This window comes from Trachypithecus francoisi, unplaced genomic scaffold (genome assembly GCF_009764315.1).
Source record: "Trachypithecus francoisi isolate TF-2019V2 unplaced genomic scaffold, Tfra_2.0 Lachesis_group20, whole genome shotgun sequence".
Classification (NCBI taxonomy): Eukaryota; Metazoa; Chordata; class Mammalia; order Primates; family Cercopithecidae; genus Trachypithecus; species Trachypithecus francoisi.
The window spans coordinates 68,608,474-68,630,220 of NW_022681466.1; the positions used below are offsets into that span (position 1 = coordinate 68,608,474).

General features: G+C 49.7%; 1 protein-coding gene across 3 annotated transcripts in view; it reads left to right on the forward strand.

Annotated features, from left to right (window-relative positions):
• Window positions 1–21,747, forward strand: part of ITGAE (integrin subunit alpha E) — an 85,331-nt gene that overhangs the window by 10,051 nt on the left and 53,533 nt on the right. For all 3 annotated transcript variants that reach the window (XM_033185067.1, XM_033185068.1, XM_033185069.1), the window contains exon 2: window positions 9,400–9,520. In XM_033185067.1, the coding sequence (XP_033040958.1) occupies window positions 9,400–9,520 (121 nt within the window). The remainder of the gene's footprint in view (window positions 1–9,399; window positions 9,521–21,747) is intronic.

A 21,747-nucleotide genomic window follows, 5' to 3' on the forward strand; every position in this document is an offset into this window, starting at 1 on the left:
GTGGCTCACACCTGTCATCCCAGCACTTTGGGAGGCCGAGGCAGGCGGATCACCTGAGGTCAGGAGTTCAAGACCAGCCTGGCCAACATGGCAAAACCCCGTCTCTACTAAAAATGCAAAAATTAGCTGGGCGTGGTGGTGCACCCCTGTAATCCCAGCTACTCAGGAGGCTGAGGCAGGAGAATCACTTGAACCCAGGAAATAGAGGTAGCAGTGAGCCGAGATCGCACCACCGCACTCCAGCCTGGCGACAGAGTAAGACTCCATCTCAGAAATAAAAATAAAGAACGTGGACATTTTCTTAAATAGCCACAATGTTCTTACCACCTAACTAAATTAATGATAATTCTTTAGTATCATCTAATTCCAAATACTTAGTCCATATACAAATCTCACTGTCTCAAAATGTCTTTTTTTTTTTTAAGATGGAGTCTCACTCAGTATCCCAGGCTGGAGTGCAGTGGCACCATGTCAGCTCACTGCAACCTTGACCACCCAGGTTCAAGCAATTCTCCTGCCTCAGCCTCCCGAGTAGCTGGGGCTCCAGGTGTGCACCAAGATGCCTGGCTAATTTTTGTATTTTTAGTAGAGTCAGGGTATCACCGTGTTGGCCAGGCTGGTCCTCAACTCCTGACCTCAGGTGATCCGCCCACCTCTGCCTCCCGAAGTGCTGGGATTACAGGCGTGAGCCACCGCGCCCAGCCTCAAAATGTCTTTTTAACAGTTGGTTTGTTCAAAGCAAGATCCAAACAAGGTCCACACATTACATGTGGTTGCTGTGGCCCTTTCTGTCTAGAGTGCACCCCGTTCCCATTTTCTGCTTTCATATCTGATTTATTGTGGAGTTTGGTCACAGGTGTTGCGGAACATCTACATTCGGGATTCGTGTGTGCTTCCTCTTGGTAGGATTCGTCTTTTTATTCCCCAGATTGCCTAGAAACTGAAAGTTTAACATCAGGTTTCAGTTTTCTGGCGATCATACAGTAAGCAATCGTGAGGATTTTGCCCCACTTCCTACAGTTATTTAACTTCTTTTTCTTTTGTGTGTATGTGTGTTTGTTTGAGACAGAGTCTCGCTCTGTCACCAGGCTGGAGTGCAATGGTGCGATCTCGGCTCACTGCAACCTCCACCTCCTGGGTTCAAGCGACTCTCCTGCCTCAGCCTCCCAAGCAGCTGGGATTACAGGTGTGTGCCACCACGCACAGCTAATTTTTGTATTTTTAGTAGAGATGGAGTTTCACCGTGTTGGCCAGGCTGGTCTTGAACTCCTGACCTCAGGTGATCCACCCACCTCGGCCTCCCAAAGTGCTGGGATGACAGGCGTGAGCCACCGCGCCCAGCCCTTCTTTTTCTTTTCTTCGCTGAAGTATTTTAAAGCCTTAGTACTCAGAATGTGGTCTGAAGACCAGCAGTGTGGGCATTCCTTACAAGCTTGTTGGAGATGCAGAGTCTTGGGCCCTTAGATCCATCCCAGGGTGTCACACCAAGAAGGACTTATGCCTGGGAGGCCCACTCCTGGGGATGCTGAGATGGAGTAGTGGGCTCCGGTGGTGTCAGCCTAATCGTCAAGTTAGTCTATCAGACTCTCATTTAGAAGTTTTACCTATTGATGATCCTGGCCTGAATTAGTTATTGTATTTCATTAGGACTCACAAAATAATTCGGTTCTATTATTCTTCCTACATTTATTAGTAATAATTTATCCATAAAAAAAGAAATTTTTCTTGCCATTTTTATAAAGGCCAGATGAACAAATGAAAACTAAATTTAATACTGGGCGCGGTGGCTCACGCCTGTAATCCCAGCACTTTGGGAGGCCGAGGGAGGCGGATTCCTTGAGATCAGGAGTTCAAGACCAGCGTGACCAACAGGGTGAAACTCCATCTCTGCTAAAAATACAAAAATTAGCTGGGTGTGGTGGCGCATGCCTGCAATCCCAGCTACTGGGGAGGCTGAGGCAGGAGAATTGCTTGAGCCCAGGAAGTTGAGGCTGCAGTGAGTCTTGATCGTACCACAGCACTCCAGCCTGAATGACAAAGCAGCCTCAACTTCCTGAGCTCAAGTGATTCTCCCACCTCAGCCTCCCAAGTAGCCAGGACCACAGGCAGACGCCACTGTGGGCAGCTAATTTGTTTATTTTTTTGTGGAAACGGAGTCTCACTGTATTGCCCAGGTTGGTCTTAAACTCCTGAGTGTAAGTGATCCTCCCACCTCAGCCTCCCAAAGTGCTGGGATTACAGGTGTGAGTTACCTTGATTTCTTTTGTTTTTATTTTTTTCTCTCTTGTAAATATCATGAACTTATGAAAGTTTTATATATTCAGTGTGTTTCACATACTTGTAATTATTTTTGAGACGGAGTCTCGCTCTGTCGCCCGGGCTGGAGCGCAGTGGCGTGATCTCGGCTCACTGCAAGCTCCGCCTCCTGGGTTTACGCCATTCTTCTGCCTCAGCCTCCCAAGTAGCTGGGACTACAGGCGCCCGCCACCACGCCGGCTAATTTTTTGTATTTTTAGTAGAGATGGCGTTTCACTGTGTTAGGACGGTCTCGATCTCCTGACCTCATGATCCGCCGGCCTTGGCCTCCCAAAGTACTGGGATTACAGGAGTCAGCCACCTCGCCCAACCCCTCTACTTTTTAAATGTCTTAGGATCTATTATGATGTCCCCGCTTTTTATTTTTTATTCATATTGGTAATTTGTGTGTTCTTTTTTTTCTTGTTCAGTATTGCTAGTGATTTATCATTTTAAAAATCTTAAAAAAAAACCTTCAGCATCGTTAGTTTTCTCTACTGTAAACTGGTTTTCTATTTCATTGATACGTGTTCATATCTTTATTCCTTCCCATACTTCCTTTAGATCTGATTTGCTATTCCATTGTGATTTTATCTTTCACCCTGGGTTATTTAGAAATGCACTGCTTAATTTCCAGGAAGTTCAGATTTTTCTAGTTTTGTTTTTCCTTCCTTCTTTCCTTCCTTCCTTCCTTCCTTCCCTCCCTCCCTCCCTCCCTCCTCCTTCCTTCCCTCCTTCCCTCCTTCCCTCCCTCCCTCCTTCCTCTTTCTTTTTCTTTTTTCTTTTTTTATGAAGTCTCACTCTGTCACCCAGGCTGGAGTGCAATAGTGCAATCTTGGCTCTCTGCAACCTCCACCTCCTGGGTTCAAGTGATTCTCCTGTCTCAGCCTCCCAAGTGGCTGGGATTACAGGTGCCTGTCACCATGCCCAGCTAATTTTTTGTGTGTTTAGTAGAGACGGGGCTTCACCATGTTGGCCAGGCTGGTCTCGAACTCCTGACCTCAAGTGATCCACCTGCTTTGGCCTCCCAAAGTGCTGGGGTTACAGGCGTGAGCCACCATGCCTGGCCATCTTTTCTTCCTTCCTTCCTTCTTTTTTTTTTTTTTTTTTTTTTGTCTTGTTCTGTCACCCAGGCTGGAGTGCAGTAATACACTTGGCTCACTGTAACCTCCACCTCCTGGGCTCAAGCAGGCCTCCCACCTCAGCCTCCCGAGTAGCTGGGACTATAGGTACATTCCTGGCTAATTTTTTGTATTTTTGGTAGAGATGGAGTTTGGTATTTTTGTTAGAGACCAGCCATGTTGCCCAGGCTGGTCTCAAACTCCTGAGCTTAAGCAATCTGCCTGCCTCAGTCTCCCAAAGTGCTAGGATTATAGGCATGAGCCACTGTGCCGGGCCTCTAGTTTTCTTTTTGTTATTGGTTTAAATTCCAGTATAGTCAGAGAACATATTCTGAGTTATTTGAATTCATTGATATTTATTGAGGCTTTGTGACCTAGCATATGGTCAATTTTGGTAAATGTTTCACATGTACTTGAAAATAATGTTTCTGAGGCCGGGCACGGTGGCTCACACCTGTAATCCCAGCACTTTGGGAAGCCGAGGCAGGTGGATCACAAGGCCAAGAGATTGAGACCATCCTGGCCAACATGGTGAAACCCTGTCTCTACTAAAAATAGAAAAATTAGGCAGGCATGGTGTTGTGCGCCTGTAGTCCCAGCTTCTCGAGAGGCTGAGGCAGAAGAATCGCTTGAACCTGGGAGGCAGAGGTTGCAGTCAGCCAAGATCGCGCCACTGCACTCCAGCCTGTTGACAGAGTGAGACTCTGTCTCAAAACAAAAAACAAAACAAAACAAAAAAGGAAAGAAAAAAAAAGAAAAAAAAATTTTATTTTTCAATTGTTGGGTACAGCGTTCTGTTTGTCAGGTCAAGTTTGCTAATTGTGTTATTCCTGTCTTCTGTATCCTGCTCAGTTTTGGGTCTGACTGTGTTGCTCCTGTCTTCTGTATCCTGCTCAGTTTTTGTTCTGACTGTGTTGCTCCTGTCTTCTATATCCTGCCCAGTTTTTGTTCTGACTGTGTTGCTCCTGTCTTCTGTATTCTGCTCAGTTTTTGGCGTGACTGTGTTGTTCCTGTCTTCTGTATCCTGCTCAGTTTTGGGTCTGCTTTTGTAGTTAACATAAAAGGATTGCTGAAGTGTTGAAGTCTCCCACTTTCATTGTAGTGTTTTGGATTTTTCCTTTTAATTCAATTTTTGCTTTTATATTTTGAAATGTTATTGGATACATACAGATTTAAAATTGTCACATCTTCCTAGTGAATTAAAAACAACATATTTGTGTGCATGTATCTCCTTCCCTTCCTTATACAGAAGCTAGTGTCGTTTATATACTTGTCCTTCATGTAATGATTTTACTTTCTTTCTGAAACCTCTACTGCTAAGTAAACAACCATTAACTGGAAAAAATATTTGCATCAATTTCATTAAAAAAGTTGTGATGCTTTCCACCCAACTGAAGATACTCAGATGATTTTACTGTTAGGAAAATGTATTCATTGACCAATAAAACAGGTTTAGATGAATAAAAACAATACTTTGAATATAAAAATACAGTTTCCACATACAATTTATTGTAATGAAGGTTTATTGGCCTTATTAAAAGAACAAGTTTGGACAGGGGGGCTAGGTGTGGTGGCTCACACCTGTAATCCCAGCACTTTGGGAGGCAAAGGCAGGCAGGTCACTTGAGGTCAGGACAAGTACGAGACCAGCCTGGCCAACATGGTGAAACCTCGTCTCTACTGATAATACAAAAATTAGCCGGGCGTGGTGGCGGGCGCCTGTAATCCCACCTACTCCGGAGACTGAGGCAGGAGAATCGCTCGAACCCGGGAGCCAGAGGTTGCAGTGAGCCAAGATCGCGCTACTGCACTCCACCCTGGGCGACAGAGCGAGACTCCATCTCAAAAAATAAAAATAAAAAATGAAGTCATAGCAAAAGTTACAGAAAAACACCATGAGGGCAAAATACATGCTGAACCCAAAAGCTCTTCCAAACACATGGAAATAGCCTACGCGCTCATCCAACTTCAGAACCATAGAAGCTTCAGCCCTCGCCATCTGCATGCATAAGCAAAAGCAGGCATTTGGGATTTATCCAAGCATGACATGCAATGCAGATTTGTTCCATATGGTGTTGTTGGACTAGAAACGGTTGCACAGTAAGTCAATCCGTGAGTGTGTCTTCATGGGAGAGTGTAATGTCAAATGTCATTCCTTATATCATGTTTACCCAGTGTATTTAGAGACGAAAAAGTCACTCAACCAAAAAAAGGAGTGTTGCCAAGAAGTTGTATAGCTTTTTAAGAGTGTTTATGGCAAAAGTCATTAATTGAACAGTACTTGAACAGGTAAGTCTGTAAACTGGACTTCATCTTGCTTTTTTCCCATGTAAATAGAGATGGGAGCAGTGGCTCACACCTGTCATCCCAGCACTTTGAGAGGTTGAATCACCTGAGGTCAGGAGTTCGAGACCAGCCTGGCCAACACGGTGAAAACCTGTCTCTACTGAAAATACAAAAATTAGCTGGGTGTGGTGGTGCGCACCTATAATCCTGGCTACTTGGGAGGCTGAGGCAGGAGAATCGCTTGATCCTGGGAGGCGAAGGTGGCAATGAGCTAAGATCATGCCACTGCACTCCAGCCTAAGCAAAAGAGTGAGACCTTGTCTTTTTTTTTTTTTTTTTTTTTTTGAGACAGAGTCTCGCTCTGTCACCCGGGCTGGAGTGCAGTGACCGGATCTCAGCTCACTGCAAGCTCGGCCTTCCGGGTTTACGCCATGCTCCTGCCTCAGCCTCCAGAGTAGCTGGGACTACAGGCGCCCGCCACCTCGCCCGGCTAGTTTTTTGTATTTTTTAGTAGAGACGGGGTTTCACCGTGTTAGCCAGGATGGTCTCGATCTCCTGACCTCGTGATCCGCCCGTCTTGGCCTCCCAAAGTGCTGGGATTACAGGCGTGAGCCACTGCGCCCGGCCGAGACCTTGTCTTAATAAAATAAAAGGTAAAAAAAAAGTTGGGAGGCCAAGGCGGGAGGGGGGGTTGCGGATCATCTGAAGTCGGGGGTTCAAGACCAGCCTAACCAAAATGGAGAAACTCCGTCTCTACTGAAAATACAAAAATTGGCCGGGTGTGGTGGCTCATGCCTGTAATCCCAGCACTTTGAGAGGCCAAGGTGGGAGGATCACCTGAGATCGGGAGTTTGAGACCAGCCTGACCAACATGGTGAAACCTCATCTCTACTAAAAATACAAAATTAGCCAGGTGTCGTGGTGCATGCTTGTAATCCCAGCTACTCGGGAGGCTGAGGCAGAATAATCACTTGAAACTGGGAGGCAGAGGTTGCGGTGAGCTGAGATCGTGTCATTGCACTCCAGCCTGGGCAACAAGAGTGAAACTCCATCTCAAAAAAAAAAAAAAAAAAGTAAAATATAATTTTGGAACAAGATGGTGAGATACTCTTTTTTTTTTTTTTTTTTTGAGACGGAGTCTCGCTGTGTCGCCCAGGCTGGAGTGCAGTGGCCGGATCTCAGCTCACTGCAAGCTCCGCCCCCCAGGTTTACGCCATTCTCCTGCCTCAGCCTCCCGAGTAGCTGGGACTACAGGCGCCCGCCACCTCGCCCGGCTAGTTTTTTGTATTTTTTAGTAGAGACGGGGTTTCACCGTATTAGCCAGGATGGTCTCGATCTCCTGACCTCGTGATCCGCCCGTCTTGGCCTCCCAAAGTGCTGGGATTACAGGCTTGAGCCACCGTGCCCGGCCGAGATACTCTTAAAATAAGGATGCAAATGTCTTCACAGTCAGTCCAGGCAACACTGTGGGGAGACAAACTTTCTCCCATGCTGGGGTTGGAGTATGAATTGGCAAAACCTCTTTGGGAGGTACTCTATCAATATCTATTTTTCCCCAAAAAACGTTAAATGAAAAATTTCAAATACATAGAAAAGTTGAAAAATTATACAGTGGACAAGCACATCACCACACTTAAATATGACAATCATTAACACTTTTGCGTATTTGTTTTATCACGTATATCTATCTACCCATCCAGCATGCCATCTTATATTTTGATGCATTTTAAAGTAAATTGCAGGCTGGATGTGGCGGCTCACACCTGTAATCCCAGCACTTTGGGAGCCCAAGGCAGGTGGATCACTTGAGGTCAGGAGTTCAAGACCAGCCTGGCCAACATGCTGAAACCCTGTCTCTACTAAAAATACAAAAATTAGCTGGGCGTGTTGGCAGGTGCCTGTAATCCCAGCTACGTGGGAGACTGAGACAGGAGAATCGCTTGAACCTGGGACACAGAAGTTGTAGTGAGCCAAGATTGCACCACTGCACTCCAGCCTGGGAGACAGAGCGAGACCCCATCTCGAAAAAAAGAAATAAATAAAAATAAATTGCTGACTTATGTATAATTCAACTCTAAACATTTCAGCATACGTATCAACAAAATGTGTTTGCGTTTCTTTTTTAAGGTAATATCTACATACAGTGACATGCACAAATTCTAAGTGGACCATCCATTGAGTGTGCTTTAACACATGCACACCTTGGTAATGCAAATACCCATCAAGATACAGAATATTTTCATCATTCCAGAAAGTTCCTTCTAGTCCCTTCCCAGTTAGTCTCATCGTCTTAGGCATGTTTTTTCTTTTTACTATAGATTCAGTTTTGCTGGTTCTGGAACCTCATATAATTGGAGTTATACAATATGATTTTTGTTGCCTTAGCTCAGCAAATGTGCTGTGCTCTGCTTGAATTCCCTTTCCCTGCATCAGGATCATAAAATTCCTCCAGCAAGAAAGCTGAGGGTAATGACAGGGCTCATGTTATTTGTTCGTGTTTTCTAGAGATCACTGCCCTGCTCTGCCTGTTGTCAAATGTCTGAAAACGTTTTATCGGTTTTGTCTAGTGTTCTAGTTGTTTATGGTGAAAGAATTAACCCAGTACCAATTATTCCTTCATGGAAAGGCCAAATAAGGGACAATTTAAGAACCAATAGAGTGATAACAGATTATAACCATTGAATAAAATAGAATTCGTGAGCCTATTCTGCTGTAAATAAATTTAAAAAAAATAAATAAATGAGAAGAAAGAAGAAAGATGTAAGGCTTCTGCCACTCAGCATGATTTTTGTTGTTGGTTTGAGACGGAGTCTCGTTCTGTTGCTCAGGCTGGAGTGCAGTGGTGCAATCTCGGCCCATTGCAACCTCCGCCTCCCAGGTTTAAGCAGTTCTCGTGCCTCAGCCTCCCAAGTAGCTGGGATTACAGGCACGTACCACCACGCCCAGCTAATTTTTGCGTTTTTAGTAGAGACGGGGTTTCATCAGGTTGGCCAGGCTGGTCTCGAATTCCTGATCTCAAGCGATCCAGCTGCCTCGGCCTCCCAAAGTGCTGGGATTACAGGCGTGAGCCACTGGCGCCCGGCCAGCATAATGATTTTTGAGATTCATCACGCTGCTGTATCTGTTGTTCATTCCTCTTTACTCCTGAGTAGGATCCTATCGTAGGAATACACCACAGTGGGTTTTTCCATATTCTCCTGTTGATGGACATTCGAGTTCTTTGCAGTTTGGGGCTCTTCCGAATAAAACATTCTTGTGCAGGCAGTTTTGGGGACACCTGTTTTCTCTTGGGTCACTTGAAGGGGGTACATAGAACATACGCAGGCCCTCTTCCTGGGGCTCACAGTCTGCTGTAACTTCGATACAAGACGTGGTCATGTGAGTACGTTCTGCGTGTCAGGTGCGGAAATGACAGTAAGGCGTGAGGAGGTGGAAAGTGCTTCTTTGGGGAGAGCTAGGCGTGGCTTCTTGGAGGATGGGGGTCGGGTACTGGTACAGCTTGGTTTAGTAGGAGAATCAGAGGCTCTGGGTCAGATACACCTGCGTCTAGTCTTGCTCTCTCTCTCACACACACACAAAGATCCTTGGGGAGTCTCACTTTTCTCAGCTGTAAAACAGAGTTAAAGACGCCACAGGATTTGCTGGAATAATGGGAGTAAAAGGCCTCTTTCATTAAACGCTCCTCTTTTCCCCGCAGACCTGGCCCCGCTGGCCGCCTTCAATGTGGATGTGGCCCGGCCCTGGCTCACGCCCAAGGGAGGTGCCCCTTTCGTGCTCAGCTCCCTTCTGCACCAAGACCCTGGCACCAACCAGACCTGGTGAGTAGGGCCGGTGGGCAGGAGGCCTGAATGGGGGCTACCGGGGAACCTGAGATGGGCCATGGCACCCCACCCTACAGTCAGGAGAGGAACTGTCTCTTTCAGAAGGGCATGCAGGAGAAAGAGAGAAGGCGTGAGAGAGGCTGTGGGCATCCGGCCAGTCTGTGGGGTCCACGGAACCCCAGCCCCGCGCCTCACTGGGCCTCTCCCTGTTCCATTGGCTAGGGGGCAGGGTGGACTTAAAGACAATTTTAAAATAATGCATATTAAGGCTCTTTTGTTCCTTATCGAAGTAATACATGTTCAATATAGAACATTTGGAAACAAAAAATAACAAAGAAAAAACTGGGCCTGGCACCGTGGCTCACGCCTGTAATCCCAACACTTTGAGAGACTGAGGCTGGTGGATCACCTGAGGTCAGGAGTTTGAGACCAGGCTGGCCAACCTGGCGAAACCCTGTCTCTACTAAAAAAAAAAAAATTAGCTGGGAGTGGTGGCGGGCGCCTGTAATCCCAGATTCTTGGGAGGCTGAGGCAGGAGAATTGCTTGAACCCGGGAGGTGGAGGCTGCAGTGAGCCGTGATCGTGCCATTGCATTCCAGCCTGGGTGACGGTGTGAGAACTCTGTCTCAGAAAAAGAAAAATAAACAAAAAATGTTTGTGGTAGGATTGTTTGGCATCATGGAAGACTAACAATATTCCTCATTAGGAAAATGGGAAAAATACTGATATAACTCATACAATGCTATACTAAAAGCAGACCCCCTGAATGAAGCCAGTGCAATGCTTCTTTACCTGGATCCATCTGGAAACATACTGTGCGTTGAAAAAGGCAAGTTGTAGAGTTTAATATACAAAGGTTGGCAGGTGCAGTGGCTCACCTGTAATCCCAGCACTTTGGGAGGCCAAGGCAGGTGGATCACATGAGCCCAGGAGTTCGAGACCAGCCTGGGTAACATAGTGAGACCCTGTCTACAAAAAACATTAAAAATTCAGCCGGACATGGTGGCTTAAGCCTGTAATCCGTCCCAGCTACTTGGGAGGCTGAAGTGAGAGAAATGCCTGAGCCCGGGGGGTCGAGGCTGCAGTGAACCACGATTGTGCCACTGCAGTTCAGCCTGGGTGACAGAGCGAGGCGAGACCCTGTCTCAAAAAAAAAAAAAAAAATAAGTAAGTAAAATATGCATTCCCTCAGATGGCGATGGTGGCCGTGTGCTGATGTAGGAGTATGTCTGTAGTTAGGAGAAGCTCTGGCATAAAGGGTCATGAGATCTGAGGCTCATTTCAGTTTCCCATGTTGTCACCAAAATGACTTATTTATTTATTGGAGACAGAGTCTTGCTCTGTCGCCCAGGCTGGAGTGCAATGGTGTGATCTCGGCTCACTGCAACCTCTGCCTCCCGGTTTCAAGCGATTCTCCTGCCTCAGCCTCCTAAGTAGCTGGGACTACAGGTGCCCGCCACCACGCCAGGCTAATTTTTTGTATTTTTAGTAGAAACAGGGTTTCGCCATGTTGGCCAGGATGGTCTTGAACTCCTGACCTCAAATGATCTGCCCACTTTGGCCTCCCAAAGTGTTGGGATTACAGGTGTGAGCTACCGTGCCCAGTCCCAAAATGACTTCTAGAGCTGTGTTGTTTTAAAGCCAGATCTGGTCAAGATTTATGTATTACGTATTGCTGTTATGTCTCTGTCATTGATTTAAATCCAAAGCAGTGATTTCTCCCCCATTTTTTTCTGGGTGGTGGTAGGGCTTTTCCTGTGTATACTCTCCCACTGAGCAGGCCCAGCCTAGGATGGTGACCTCCTCATCCCACCCCAGCCCATCCAGTTGCTTTGCTTCTGGTCAGTGGTCAAGGGTTTCCTTCATACCCAGCACATGGGAGCAAGTGAGCCCAGGGTTCAAACAGGCACTGGGGCAGAGCCAGGTGAGGAGCTCAGGGTTCCTGGCTGGGCAGGGCAAGAGCTTTGCTTGATAGAGGATGGGTGGGTAGTGGTGGCTCCTGAGGCAGCCTCATAGGCCCTGGGACTTGGGCCATGACCCTGACAGCCAGGCAGACTTGGATCCTCTGATACTGTGAAATGTGTATTTGGTATTCCAAGACTGAATACATATTTTACAATATAACAAATAAAAATATATTTGGTCTCAAAATAAATATTTGGTCCCGGCCGGGCGCGGTGGCTCAAGCCTGTAATCCTAGCACTTTGGGAGGCCGAGAAGGGCGGATCACGAGGTCAGGAGATCGAGACCATCCTGGCTAACACGGTGAAACCCCGTCTCTACTAAAAATACAAAAAAACTAGCCGGGCGAGGTGGCGGGCACCTGTAGTCCCAGCTCCTCGGGAGGCTGAGGCAGGAGAATGGCGTAAACCCGGGAGGCAGAGCTTGCAGTGAGCTGAGATCTGGCCACGGCACTCCAGCCTGGGCGACAGAGTGAGACTCCGTCTCAAAAAAAAAAAAAAAAAAATTTGGTCCCATTTTCTGGCATATACTCCTAAAATCTTTGGAATCTCCAAAGTAATAATGTCTTTTTCTTTGCTAATGAGTTGACGGGTGACCGGCAGCCCTCAGATAGCTTCAGAAGGGGGGCTGGTCACTGGAGAGACCCCAGCAGGATCAGAGGGTTGGGACTTTCAGCCCCACACCCCCATCTTCCGGGAGGGGGAGGGGCTGAAGGTTTAGTTGATCACCAGTGGCCAATGATTCAATCAATCATGCCTATGTAATGAGGCCTCCATACACACTCAAAAGGACAGGGTTTGGGGAGCTTCTGGGTAGTAGAACACATGGAAGTTTCTGGAGGGTAGCCCCGGAGAGGGCATGGAAGCTGTGCCCCTCACCCCCACTTTGCCTTATGCATCTCCTCATCTGTAACCTTTGTAATATCCTTTTTTTTTTTCTTTTTGAGGCAGAGTCTGGCTCTGCCACCCAGGCTGGAGTGCAGGGGCGTGATCTCGGCTCACTGCAACCACTGGGTTCAAGTGATTCTCTTGCCTCAGCCTCCCTAGGAGCTGAGATGACAGGTGTGCACCACCACGCCCAGCTGAGTTTTGTATTTTTCGTAGAGACGGGGTTTAACCAATGTTGGCCAGGCTGGTCTTGAACTCCTGACCTCGTGATCCGCCTGCCTCTGCCTCCCAAAGCGCTGAGATTACAGACATGAGCCAAGGCACCCAGCCGGTAATGTCCTTTATCATAAACCAGTAAATGTAAGTAAGTGCTTCTCTAAGTTCTCTGAGCCACTCTAGCAAATAAATTGAGGGGATCAGGAGGGGGTCACAGAAGGGGGTCACAGGAACCCTGATATATTTGGTTGGTCACAAGCACAGGTAAAATAATTAGGGTCTTGTGATTGGCCTTGGAAGTGGGGGACAGTCTGTGTGACTGAGACCTCGACCTGGGAGGTCTGATGCTACCTCCGAATGGAGCATGTTGGAATTGAGTTGAACGTGAGGACCCTCAGCTGCGGTTGGCTGCCAAAGGACTGCTTGCCTGGGGTGGAGGGAAGACCCCACTCACCTGGGGTCTCTGGACTGTTTTGTGTCGTGAGAGTTGCAGGGGAAACAGCTCAATGTTTCCAACATCATTAGAGAGTCCTTTCTGGATCCTCGTTTCACCAGTGCAGTCAAAAGTCTGGTCATTGCCAGGCGCGGTGGCTCACGCCTGTCATCCCAGCACTTTGGGAGGCCGAGGCGGGCGGATCACTTGAGGTCAGGAGTTCGAGACCAGCCTGGCCAATATGGTGAAGCCCCGTCTCTACTAAAAATACAAAAATTATCTGGACATGGTGGCGGGTGCCTGTAATCCCAGCTACTCGGGCGGCTGAGGCGGGAGAATCGCTTGAACCCGGGAGGTGGAGCTTGCAGTAAGCCGAGATCATGCCACTGCACTCCAGCCTGAGCAACAGAGCAAGACGCCGTCTCAAAAAAAAAAAAGTGTGGTCACCATTAGATTAAAGTTTTAGGGATGGGGCTCATTCATTCATTCATTCATTCAGTATTGATGGAGCATTTACTCAGTACCAGGCAATATTTCGGGAATAAGAGAGTAAGGGAGACATGGGCACTGCCTTCATGGAGCTCCCGGGCTCATGAGGGAAACATAAGCCAGACAGTGACAAGGACCCCACAAAATAACAGCTCTGGTGGGGGACGTCGAGGTACGGGGGAGCATGGAGGCAGGTGTGTTCATCAGCGTCTACTAGGATTTGCAGGGTGAGTGGGAATTAGCATGAGAAGGAACAGGAAGGGGATTGCAGGCACAGAGAACAGCTTGGTCAGAAGCCTGGGGGCCGGCTGCGTAAGGTCAGGAAACTGAGAAAATGACCTGCGGCTAAAGCTGAGAGCAGAAAAGGAAGCGGGCAGAGGTGGGCGGTGCCTGTCACCCAGGCACTGAGGATTTGGAGGAGTCAGAGAGGGGAGCTGGGAGAGGTGGGCGGTGCCTGTCACCCAGGCACTGAGGGTTTGGAGGAGTCAGAGGGGGAGCTGGGAGAGGTGGGCGGTGCCTGTCACCCAGGCACTGAGGGTTTGGAGGAGTCAGAGAGGGGAGCTGGGAGAGGTGGGCGGTGCCTGTCACCCAGGCACTGAGGGTTTGGAGGAGTCAGAGGGAGCGGGCAGAGGTGGGCGGTGCCTGTCACCCAGGCACTGAGGGTTTGGAGGAGTCAGAAGGAGCTGGGAGAGGTGGGCGGTGCCTGTCACCCAGGCACTGAGGGTTTGGAAGAGTCAGAGGGTTTGAAGCCGGGAGGCGCGGTGATGTTTTCAGGGAGTTTTGTGTGGCAGGAAGATGAATTAAAGGTCAAGATTGTGTTTGGTTTGGGTAAAATTTTTATCAACATATACCATACAGAAGAATGCACACCCAGCCGGGCACAAGGGCTCACGCCTATAATCCCAGCACTTTGGGAGGCCGAGGCGGGTGGGTCACCTGAGGTCAGGAGTTCGAGACCAGCCTGGCCAACATGGTGAAACCCCATCTCTACTAAAAATATAAAAATTAGCTGGGCGTGGTGGTGGGTGCCTGTAATCCCAGCTACTTGGGAGGGGCAGAAGAATCGCTTGAACCTGGGAGGCGGAGTTTGCAGTGAGCCAAGACTGCACCATTGTACTCCAGCCTGGGCAACAAGAATGAAGCTCTGTCGAAAGAGAAAAGGAAGGGGAGGGGAGGGGAGGAAGGAGGGAAGGAAGGAAGGAAAGATGCACACCTCATAAGCATGCAGCTCAGTGAATGTCCACAGAGTGAAGCACCGTGTAAGCAGCGTGCAGATCCAGGGCACGTGAGCTGCCTCGCCTAAGCCTCCTCTAAGCCCCGCACTCCCTTCCAGGCACATCTGCTGCCAAAAGTAACTTCCAGCTGCCTTTCATCTCCGTGGATTAGTCTCGCCTGGTTTTGAATTTAATATCAATGAGGCATACAGTGTGTACCCCACTACTTCGGGCTCCTCTCCCTACACGTGAAGCCTGTGAATTTCATCCACCGTTTTGCGCGAGGCGGTACTTCTTCTGGCTGCCGGGGTGTCCCATTGTGTCAACAGTACTGATGACTGGCATTTGGGCAGTTTCCTTGGGCTGTGAGGAATAGCACTGGTGTGCACCTCCTTTTGATGGATGAATGTTCCTTTTTTTTTTTTACCCCTCAGAGTTGATCCCAAAGAATGTACTCATGTTGGGGGAGGGCATATGTGCTCAGGAGTGGAGTTGCTGGGTCAGAAGTTATGCAGTTGGTTCCGCAGTTTTCCAAACTGTTCGCAGTACATGACCAGGTTTCAGTTAGTGTTTTCTGTAACCATCTCCTGCCTAGCTCCCTCCCACCAATACCCCAGCGACCCCACGCCTCAGCTCCAGGTCCCACCGATGTTCACAGCCCCTCCCTCAGAAGCCTAGAGGCCAGGGTACAGGAGAGAGTTTGGAGCCCGTGGTGCAGAGGGCTCTGAGTCCACCAGGGGCTGCGGGAGGGCCCAGCGGGGCTCCCTGAACAGCAAACCTCCCTGAACACCTGCTGAAGCAGAGAGGGGCTCCCAGGCTTGAACGTGCTGGGGAGGAGGATGTGGTGGGAGGCACTTCTGGGTTCCTGCTGCAGATGGTGGGGCCTGAGACCACGGGCCTGTTGCACGGGGCAGGAAGTGCACTGGCTGGCCAACTTGGCCCTAGAAAAAGGAAGGGGCTGGGCTCCTGCTTGAGAATGACGTGTGCCTCTCACTCACATTGCCTCTCCTAAAATGTAAGAGACCAGGGCCGGCAGCATCATGGTTTTTGGTTGCCACAGAAGGTATGGGTGGGACAGACAGCAGACATGGAAATAGACCCTGAGGGCCGGCGCAGGGGCTCACACCTGTAATCCCAGCACTTTGGGAGGCTGAGGCCGGCAGATCACTTGAGGTCAGGAGTTCGAGAACAGCCTGGCCAACATATAGTGAAACCCCATCTCCACTAAAGATACAATAAATAAATAAATAAATAAATAAATAAAATTAGCTGGGCATGGTGGCAGGTGCCTGTAATCCCAGCTACTCGGGAGGCTGAGACAGGAGAATCGCTTGAACCCGGGAGGCAGAGGTTGCCGTGAGCCGAGATCATGCCATTGCACTCCAGCCTGGGTGACAGAGTGAGACTCCGTCTCAAAAAAAAAAAAAGAAATAGACCCTGAGAACAGGACAGGTTATAGCTGGGTGAAGGCAAGATGTGAGCTTCAAGTCAGTGACAAGTTAAAAAGATTATTAAAAATTTAAATACAAAATACTAAATAAGGTCGGGCATGGTGGCTCATGCCTGTAGTCCCAGCACTTTGGGAGGCCGAAGTGGGTAGATCACCTGAGGTCAGGCATTCGAGAGCAGCCTGGCCAACATGGTGAAACCCCTTCTCTAATAAAAATACAAAAATTAGCCAAGTGTGATGGTGTGCACGCCTGTAATCCCAGCTACTTGGGAGGCAGAGGCAGGAGAATCACTTGAACCCGGGAGGCGGGTTCGCACCACTGCACTCCAACCTGGGTGACAGAGTGAGACTCCGTCTCAAAAAAACAAACAAACAAAGAAAAAATACTAAATAAATAAATAAAATCAGGAGATGGACAAGGGGTGCTGGGCTGTACCCAGTTCAGGATGTAATAGGGCCCCTGTGACTGTCAGCTAATGGCCAGTCGTCTGTCAGAGCTGGTCAATTTTTTTTTTTTTTTTTTTGAGATGGAGTCTCACTCTGTCGCCCAGGCTGGAGTGCAGTGGCGCAATCTCAGCTCACTGCAAGCTCCGCCTCCCGGGTTCACGCCATGCTCCTGCCTCAGCCTCCCAAGTGGCTGGGACTACAGGCACCCGCCACCACGCCCAGCTAATTTTTTTTTTGTATTTTTAGTAGAGACGGGGTTTCACTGTGTTGGCCAGGATGCTCTCAATCTCCTGACCTCGTGATCCACCCGCCTCAGACTCCCGAAGTGCTGGGATGACAGGCGTGAGCCACTGTGCCCAGCTGGTCGGTCAATGTTTACTTGGTTTGTCAGCCATGTGCTCAACAAACCTGCAGACCCCTGGCAGTAGGGGAGAAAAGGTGTGGGGAGCAGGGGCAGCTCACACGGCCCGGGCCATGTCATCGCATGACGGCGACATGAATGGCAATCTTGGGATCTGCAGTGCACAGCCTGCACAGCTGTACATGATGATTTCCTGGGAACGCACCATCCAGGTGGGAAGAAAGGGTGGGGATTGGGGTGGGGTGCTATAGTCAGGGCTGCTGCAGGGCCTGGAGGGGATCAGGCTGCACTTCCTTTGGGAAGACTTCCTGAGGAGCTGGGGTTTGGGATGACTGGTCTGCAGGAGGAGGCATCGCAGGCAGAGGAAACAGCCTGGGCAGAGGACTGAGGAGGAGAGAGACGGGAGGCCTGCACCTACCGCACCAAAATGGGGTCTGGGGTGGAGCCCGGTTTTGACTCCACCCTTCATGGGGGAGCAGGGAGGGGGATGCTGGGTCTAGGGCTGAGGTCAGGGCTGGGGAGAGAGGCAGGGTTGCTAAGGGAGCGACCTAATTTGGGGGCTCAGCTGCAGAGCCCGAACAGAGGAGCAGCTCTCAGCTGCACCCAGCTCTCCGCCCTCAGCCCTGTCCCAGATGAGCCCCCTCAGCTGTCACCTGGGCTGCTGTTCAACAAATACTTACTGAGCCCCTGCTCTGTGCCAGGCATTGCTCCGGGCCTTGGGAATAACATGGTGAAGAAGATAGACAAGATCCTTGGGGAGCCTTGTGTCTGGTGGGGAAGACAGATAACAGGCAGTATCAGACGATGACAGGTTCTGAGAAGGAAATCAAACAGGGTGATGTGAAGCAGAGTAACTGGGTTGTGAGGCGGGGTGGGTAGAGAAAGCATTTATGAGGAGGTGACAGGCGAGGCTGGGGAAGGAGAATAAGCCAACCTTGGGGAGAGGGGAAGGTGATGGTTCCAGGCACAGGAAACAGCAGGTGGAGGGAACAGTGCAGTAGAGGGAACAGCACAGTGGAGGGAATAGTGTGGTGGAGGGAACAGCAAGCTGGAGAGGGAACAGCAGGTGGAGGGAACAGCACGGTGGAAGGAACAGCGCGGTGGAGGGAACAGCACAGTGGAGGCACAACAAGCTGGAGAGGGAACTGCAGGTAGAGGGAACAGCGCAGTGGAGGGAACAGCATGGTAGAGGGAACAGCGTGGTGGAGGGAACAGCGTGGTGGAGGGAACAGCAAGCTGGAGAGGGAACAGCAGGTGGAGGGAACAGCAAGGTGGAGAGGGAACAGTAGGTGGAGGGAACAGCGCGGTGGAGGGAACAGCGCGGTGGAGGGAACAGCGCGGTGGAGGGAACAGCATGGTAGAGGGAACAGCGTGGTGGAGGGAACAGCGTGGTGGAGGGAACAGCAAGCTGGAGAGGGAACAGCAGGTGGAGGGAACAGAAAGCTGGAGAGGGAACAGCACAGTGGAGGGAACAGCACGGTGAAGGGAACAACATGGTGGAGGGAACAGCACGGTGGAGGGATTGAGGCAGGAAATGCTGACACTGGTCACCCAGGAACTGGGGCTGCCACTGACAGAAGGGACATGGTGTAAACTACATGAGTGGGCCAGGTGCTGTGGCTCATGCCTGAAACCCACTGTAACTCACACGGCTCACTCCCAGCACTTTGGGAGGCCAAGGCAGGAAGATTGCCTGAGCCCAGGAGTTCGAGACTAGCCTGGGCAACATGGCAAAACCCCGTCTCTACAAAACATAAGAAAATTAGCCAGGCGTGATGGCACGCATCTGTGGTCCCAGTTACTTGGGAGACTGAGGTGGGAGGACCGCTGGAGCCTGAGAGGTTGAGGCTGCAGTAAGCCATGATCACGCCACTGTACTTCAACTTAGGCGACAGAGGGAGACTCTGTCTTAAAAACAACAACAACAACAACAAAACTACATGAATAAATTAAAAACCAAATAAATGGGTAAGGCATGGTGGCTCACTTCTATTAATATAGAAGTTTTCTTGTAGTTTTGGAGGTCAGAAGTCTGAAAAGGTGTCAGCAGGGCTGGGTCCCTTTCTTGCCTTTTTTGGCTTCTAGAAGCTGCCTGCATTCCTTGGCTCATGGCCTCCTCCTCCTCCTAAGCCTGCAGCATAGCAAGCTTCACGTCTTTCTCCAGTGCTTTTTTTTTTTTTTTTGAGATGGAGTCTCGCTGTGTCGCCCAGGCTGGAGTGCAGTGGCGCAATCTCGGCTCACTGCAAGCTCCGCCTCCCGGGTTCATGCCATTCTCCTGCCTCAGCCTCCCGAGTAGCTGGGACTACAGGCACCTGCCACCACGCCCAGCTAATTTTTTGTATTTTTAGTAGATGGGGTTTCACCGTGTTAGCCAGGATGGTCTCGATCTTCTGACTTCATGATCCGCCTGCCTTGGCCTCCCAAAGTGCTGGGATTACAGGCGTGAGCCGCCGCGCCCGGCCCTCTCCAACACTTTAGAAGGTCAAGGTGGGAGTGCTTGAGCCCAGGATCAGCTTGGGCAACACAGTAAGACTTCATCTCTATAAAACATATAAACAAAATCAGCTGGGCACGATAACTCGCTCCTGTAGGCCCAGCAACTTGTGAGGCTGAGGTAGGAGGATCGCTGAGCCTGGGAGGTCAAGGCTGCAGTGAGCTGTGATCACACTACTGCACTCCAACCTGGACAACAGAGCAAGATGCTACCTGAAAAACAAACAAACCCCACAAAATAACAGGAGGCTGTTACCATAGACAAGGCAGGATGATGATGGAAGGAGCATTTGAAGAAGAGCTGCTTTCTAGAAATAATTTGGAGAGCTGGGCATTGTGGCTCACATCTGTAATTCCAGCACTTTGGGAGGCTGAGGTGGGTGGATCACCTGAGGTCAGGAGTTCAAGACCAGCCTGGCCAACGTGGTGAAAACCCCGTCTGTACTAAAAACACAAAAATTAGCTGGGCATGGTGCCGGGTGCCTGTAATCGCAGCACTTTGGGAGGCCAAGGCAGGAGAATCGCTTGAACCCAGGAGACGGAGGTTGCAGTGAGCCGAGATTGCGCCATTGCACTCCAGCCTGGGCGACAAGAGTGAAACTCTGTCTCAAAAAAAGAAAAAAAAAAAAAAGAATTTGGAGAAAGAACCAACGGGGTTGGCAGGTGGATTGGATGTAGGGCATGAGTGAAAACACGACAGAAGTGAGGATGCCTCCTGGGCTTCACCTTTAGGACTTAGTGGTTGCTGGTGCCATTTGCTGTGGTCGGGAAGATGAGAAGAAGCAGGCTTGACAGGAAAGACCACAAGTTCTGTTTGTTTCCTACTGACACTGTAACAAGTTACCACAAATGTAGTGGCTTACAACAACACAAGTTTATTATCTCTTTTTTTTTTTGCACTCTTTTACACAGGCTGGAGTGCAGTGGTGAGATCTCGGCTCACTGCAACTTCCACCTCCCAGGTTCAAGTGATTCTCCTGCCTCAGCCTCCCGAGTAGCTGGAATTACAAGCATGCACCACCACATCCAGCTAATTTTTGTATTTTTAGTAGAGACGGGGTTTCACCATGTTAGCCAGGCTGGTCTTGAACTCCTGACCTCAGGTGATCTGCCTGCCTCGGCCTCCCAAAGTGCTGGGATGACAGGTGTGAGCCACTGAGCCCAGATGCAAGTTTATTATCTTCTAATTTTGGAGGTCAGAAGTCTGAAAAGGTATCAGCAGGGCTGGGTCCCTTCTAGAAGCTCTGGGGGAGAATCTGTTTTCCTGCCTTTTTTGGCTTCTAGAAGCTGCCTGCATTCCTTGGCTCACAGCCTCCTCCTCCTCCTTAAGCCTACAGCACAGCAAGCTTCACGTCTTTCTCTGACTCTGATTCTCCTGCCTCCTTCACAGAAGGACCTTTGTGATTACACTGGGGCTTTACAGCCCACCCGGGATAGCCCTGGGGGCTTCTGGGATGGGAGAGGCCTCCTTGGGAGGCTCCCAGCATTCCCTGCGTTCTCGCCGCTTCTCCTCTCTGCTTCAACAGCCCCCCGAGTCCCTGCAGCCTACCCACGCCACCCTGCAGCCTTGTTTCCAGGGCCTCCCTCATAGAAGGACCCTTGTGATTTCACGGAGCCCACCCAGATAATCCAGGATAACCCCACATCTCATGATCGTAAATTTATTTTTTTATTTTTTTATTTTTTTTTGAGGCGGAGTCTCGCTCTGTCGCCCGGGCTGAAGTGCAGTGGCCGGATCTCAGCTCACTGCAAGCTCCGCCTCCCGGGTTCACACCATTCTCCTGCCTCAGCCTCCCGAGTAGCTGGGACTACAGGCGCCCGCCACCTCGCCCGGCTAGTTTTTGTATTTTTAGTAGAGACGGGGTTTCACCGTGTTAGCCAGGATGGTCTCGATCTCCTGACCTCGTGATCCGCCCGTCTCGGCCTCCCAAAGTGCTGGGATTACAGGCTTGAGCCACCGCGCCCGGCCGTAAATTTATTTAATCATATCTACAAAGTCCTTTTGGCCATAAAAGGCAACATATTCGCAGGTTCTGGGGACTAGGACGTGGCCGTCTTTGGGGGGCCATTATTCTGCCTACAATAGCAGATGGAGAGGTGGGAATTTCAGCCTTTATAGGTGTATTGAAGCCACGGGCTTGGAAGGGATCACTAGGGAGAGTGTGCCAGCAAGGACGACAGTGACCCAGCCCCCGGATCCTGGTGGCAGATAGAGGTCAGACCCCAAAGGCACCAGCGAAGCCTTGAGGAATGAGGAGAGAGTCCGCAGAAA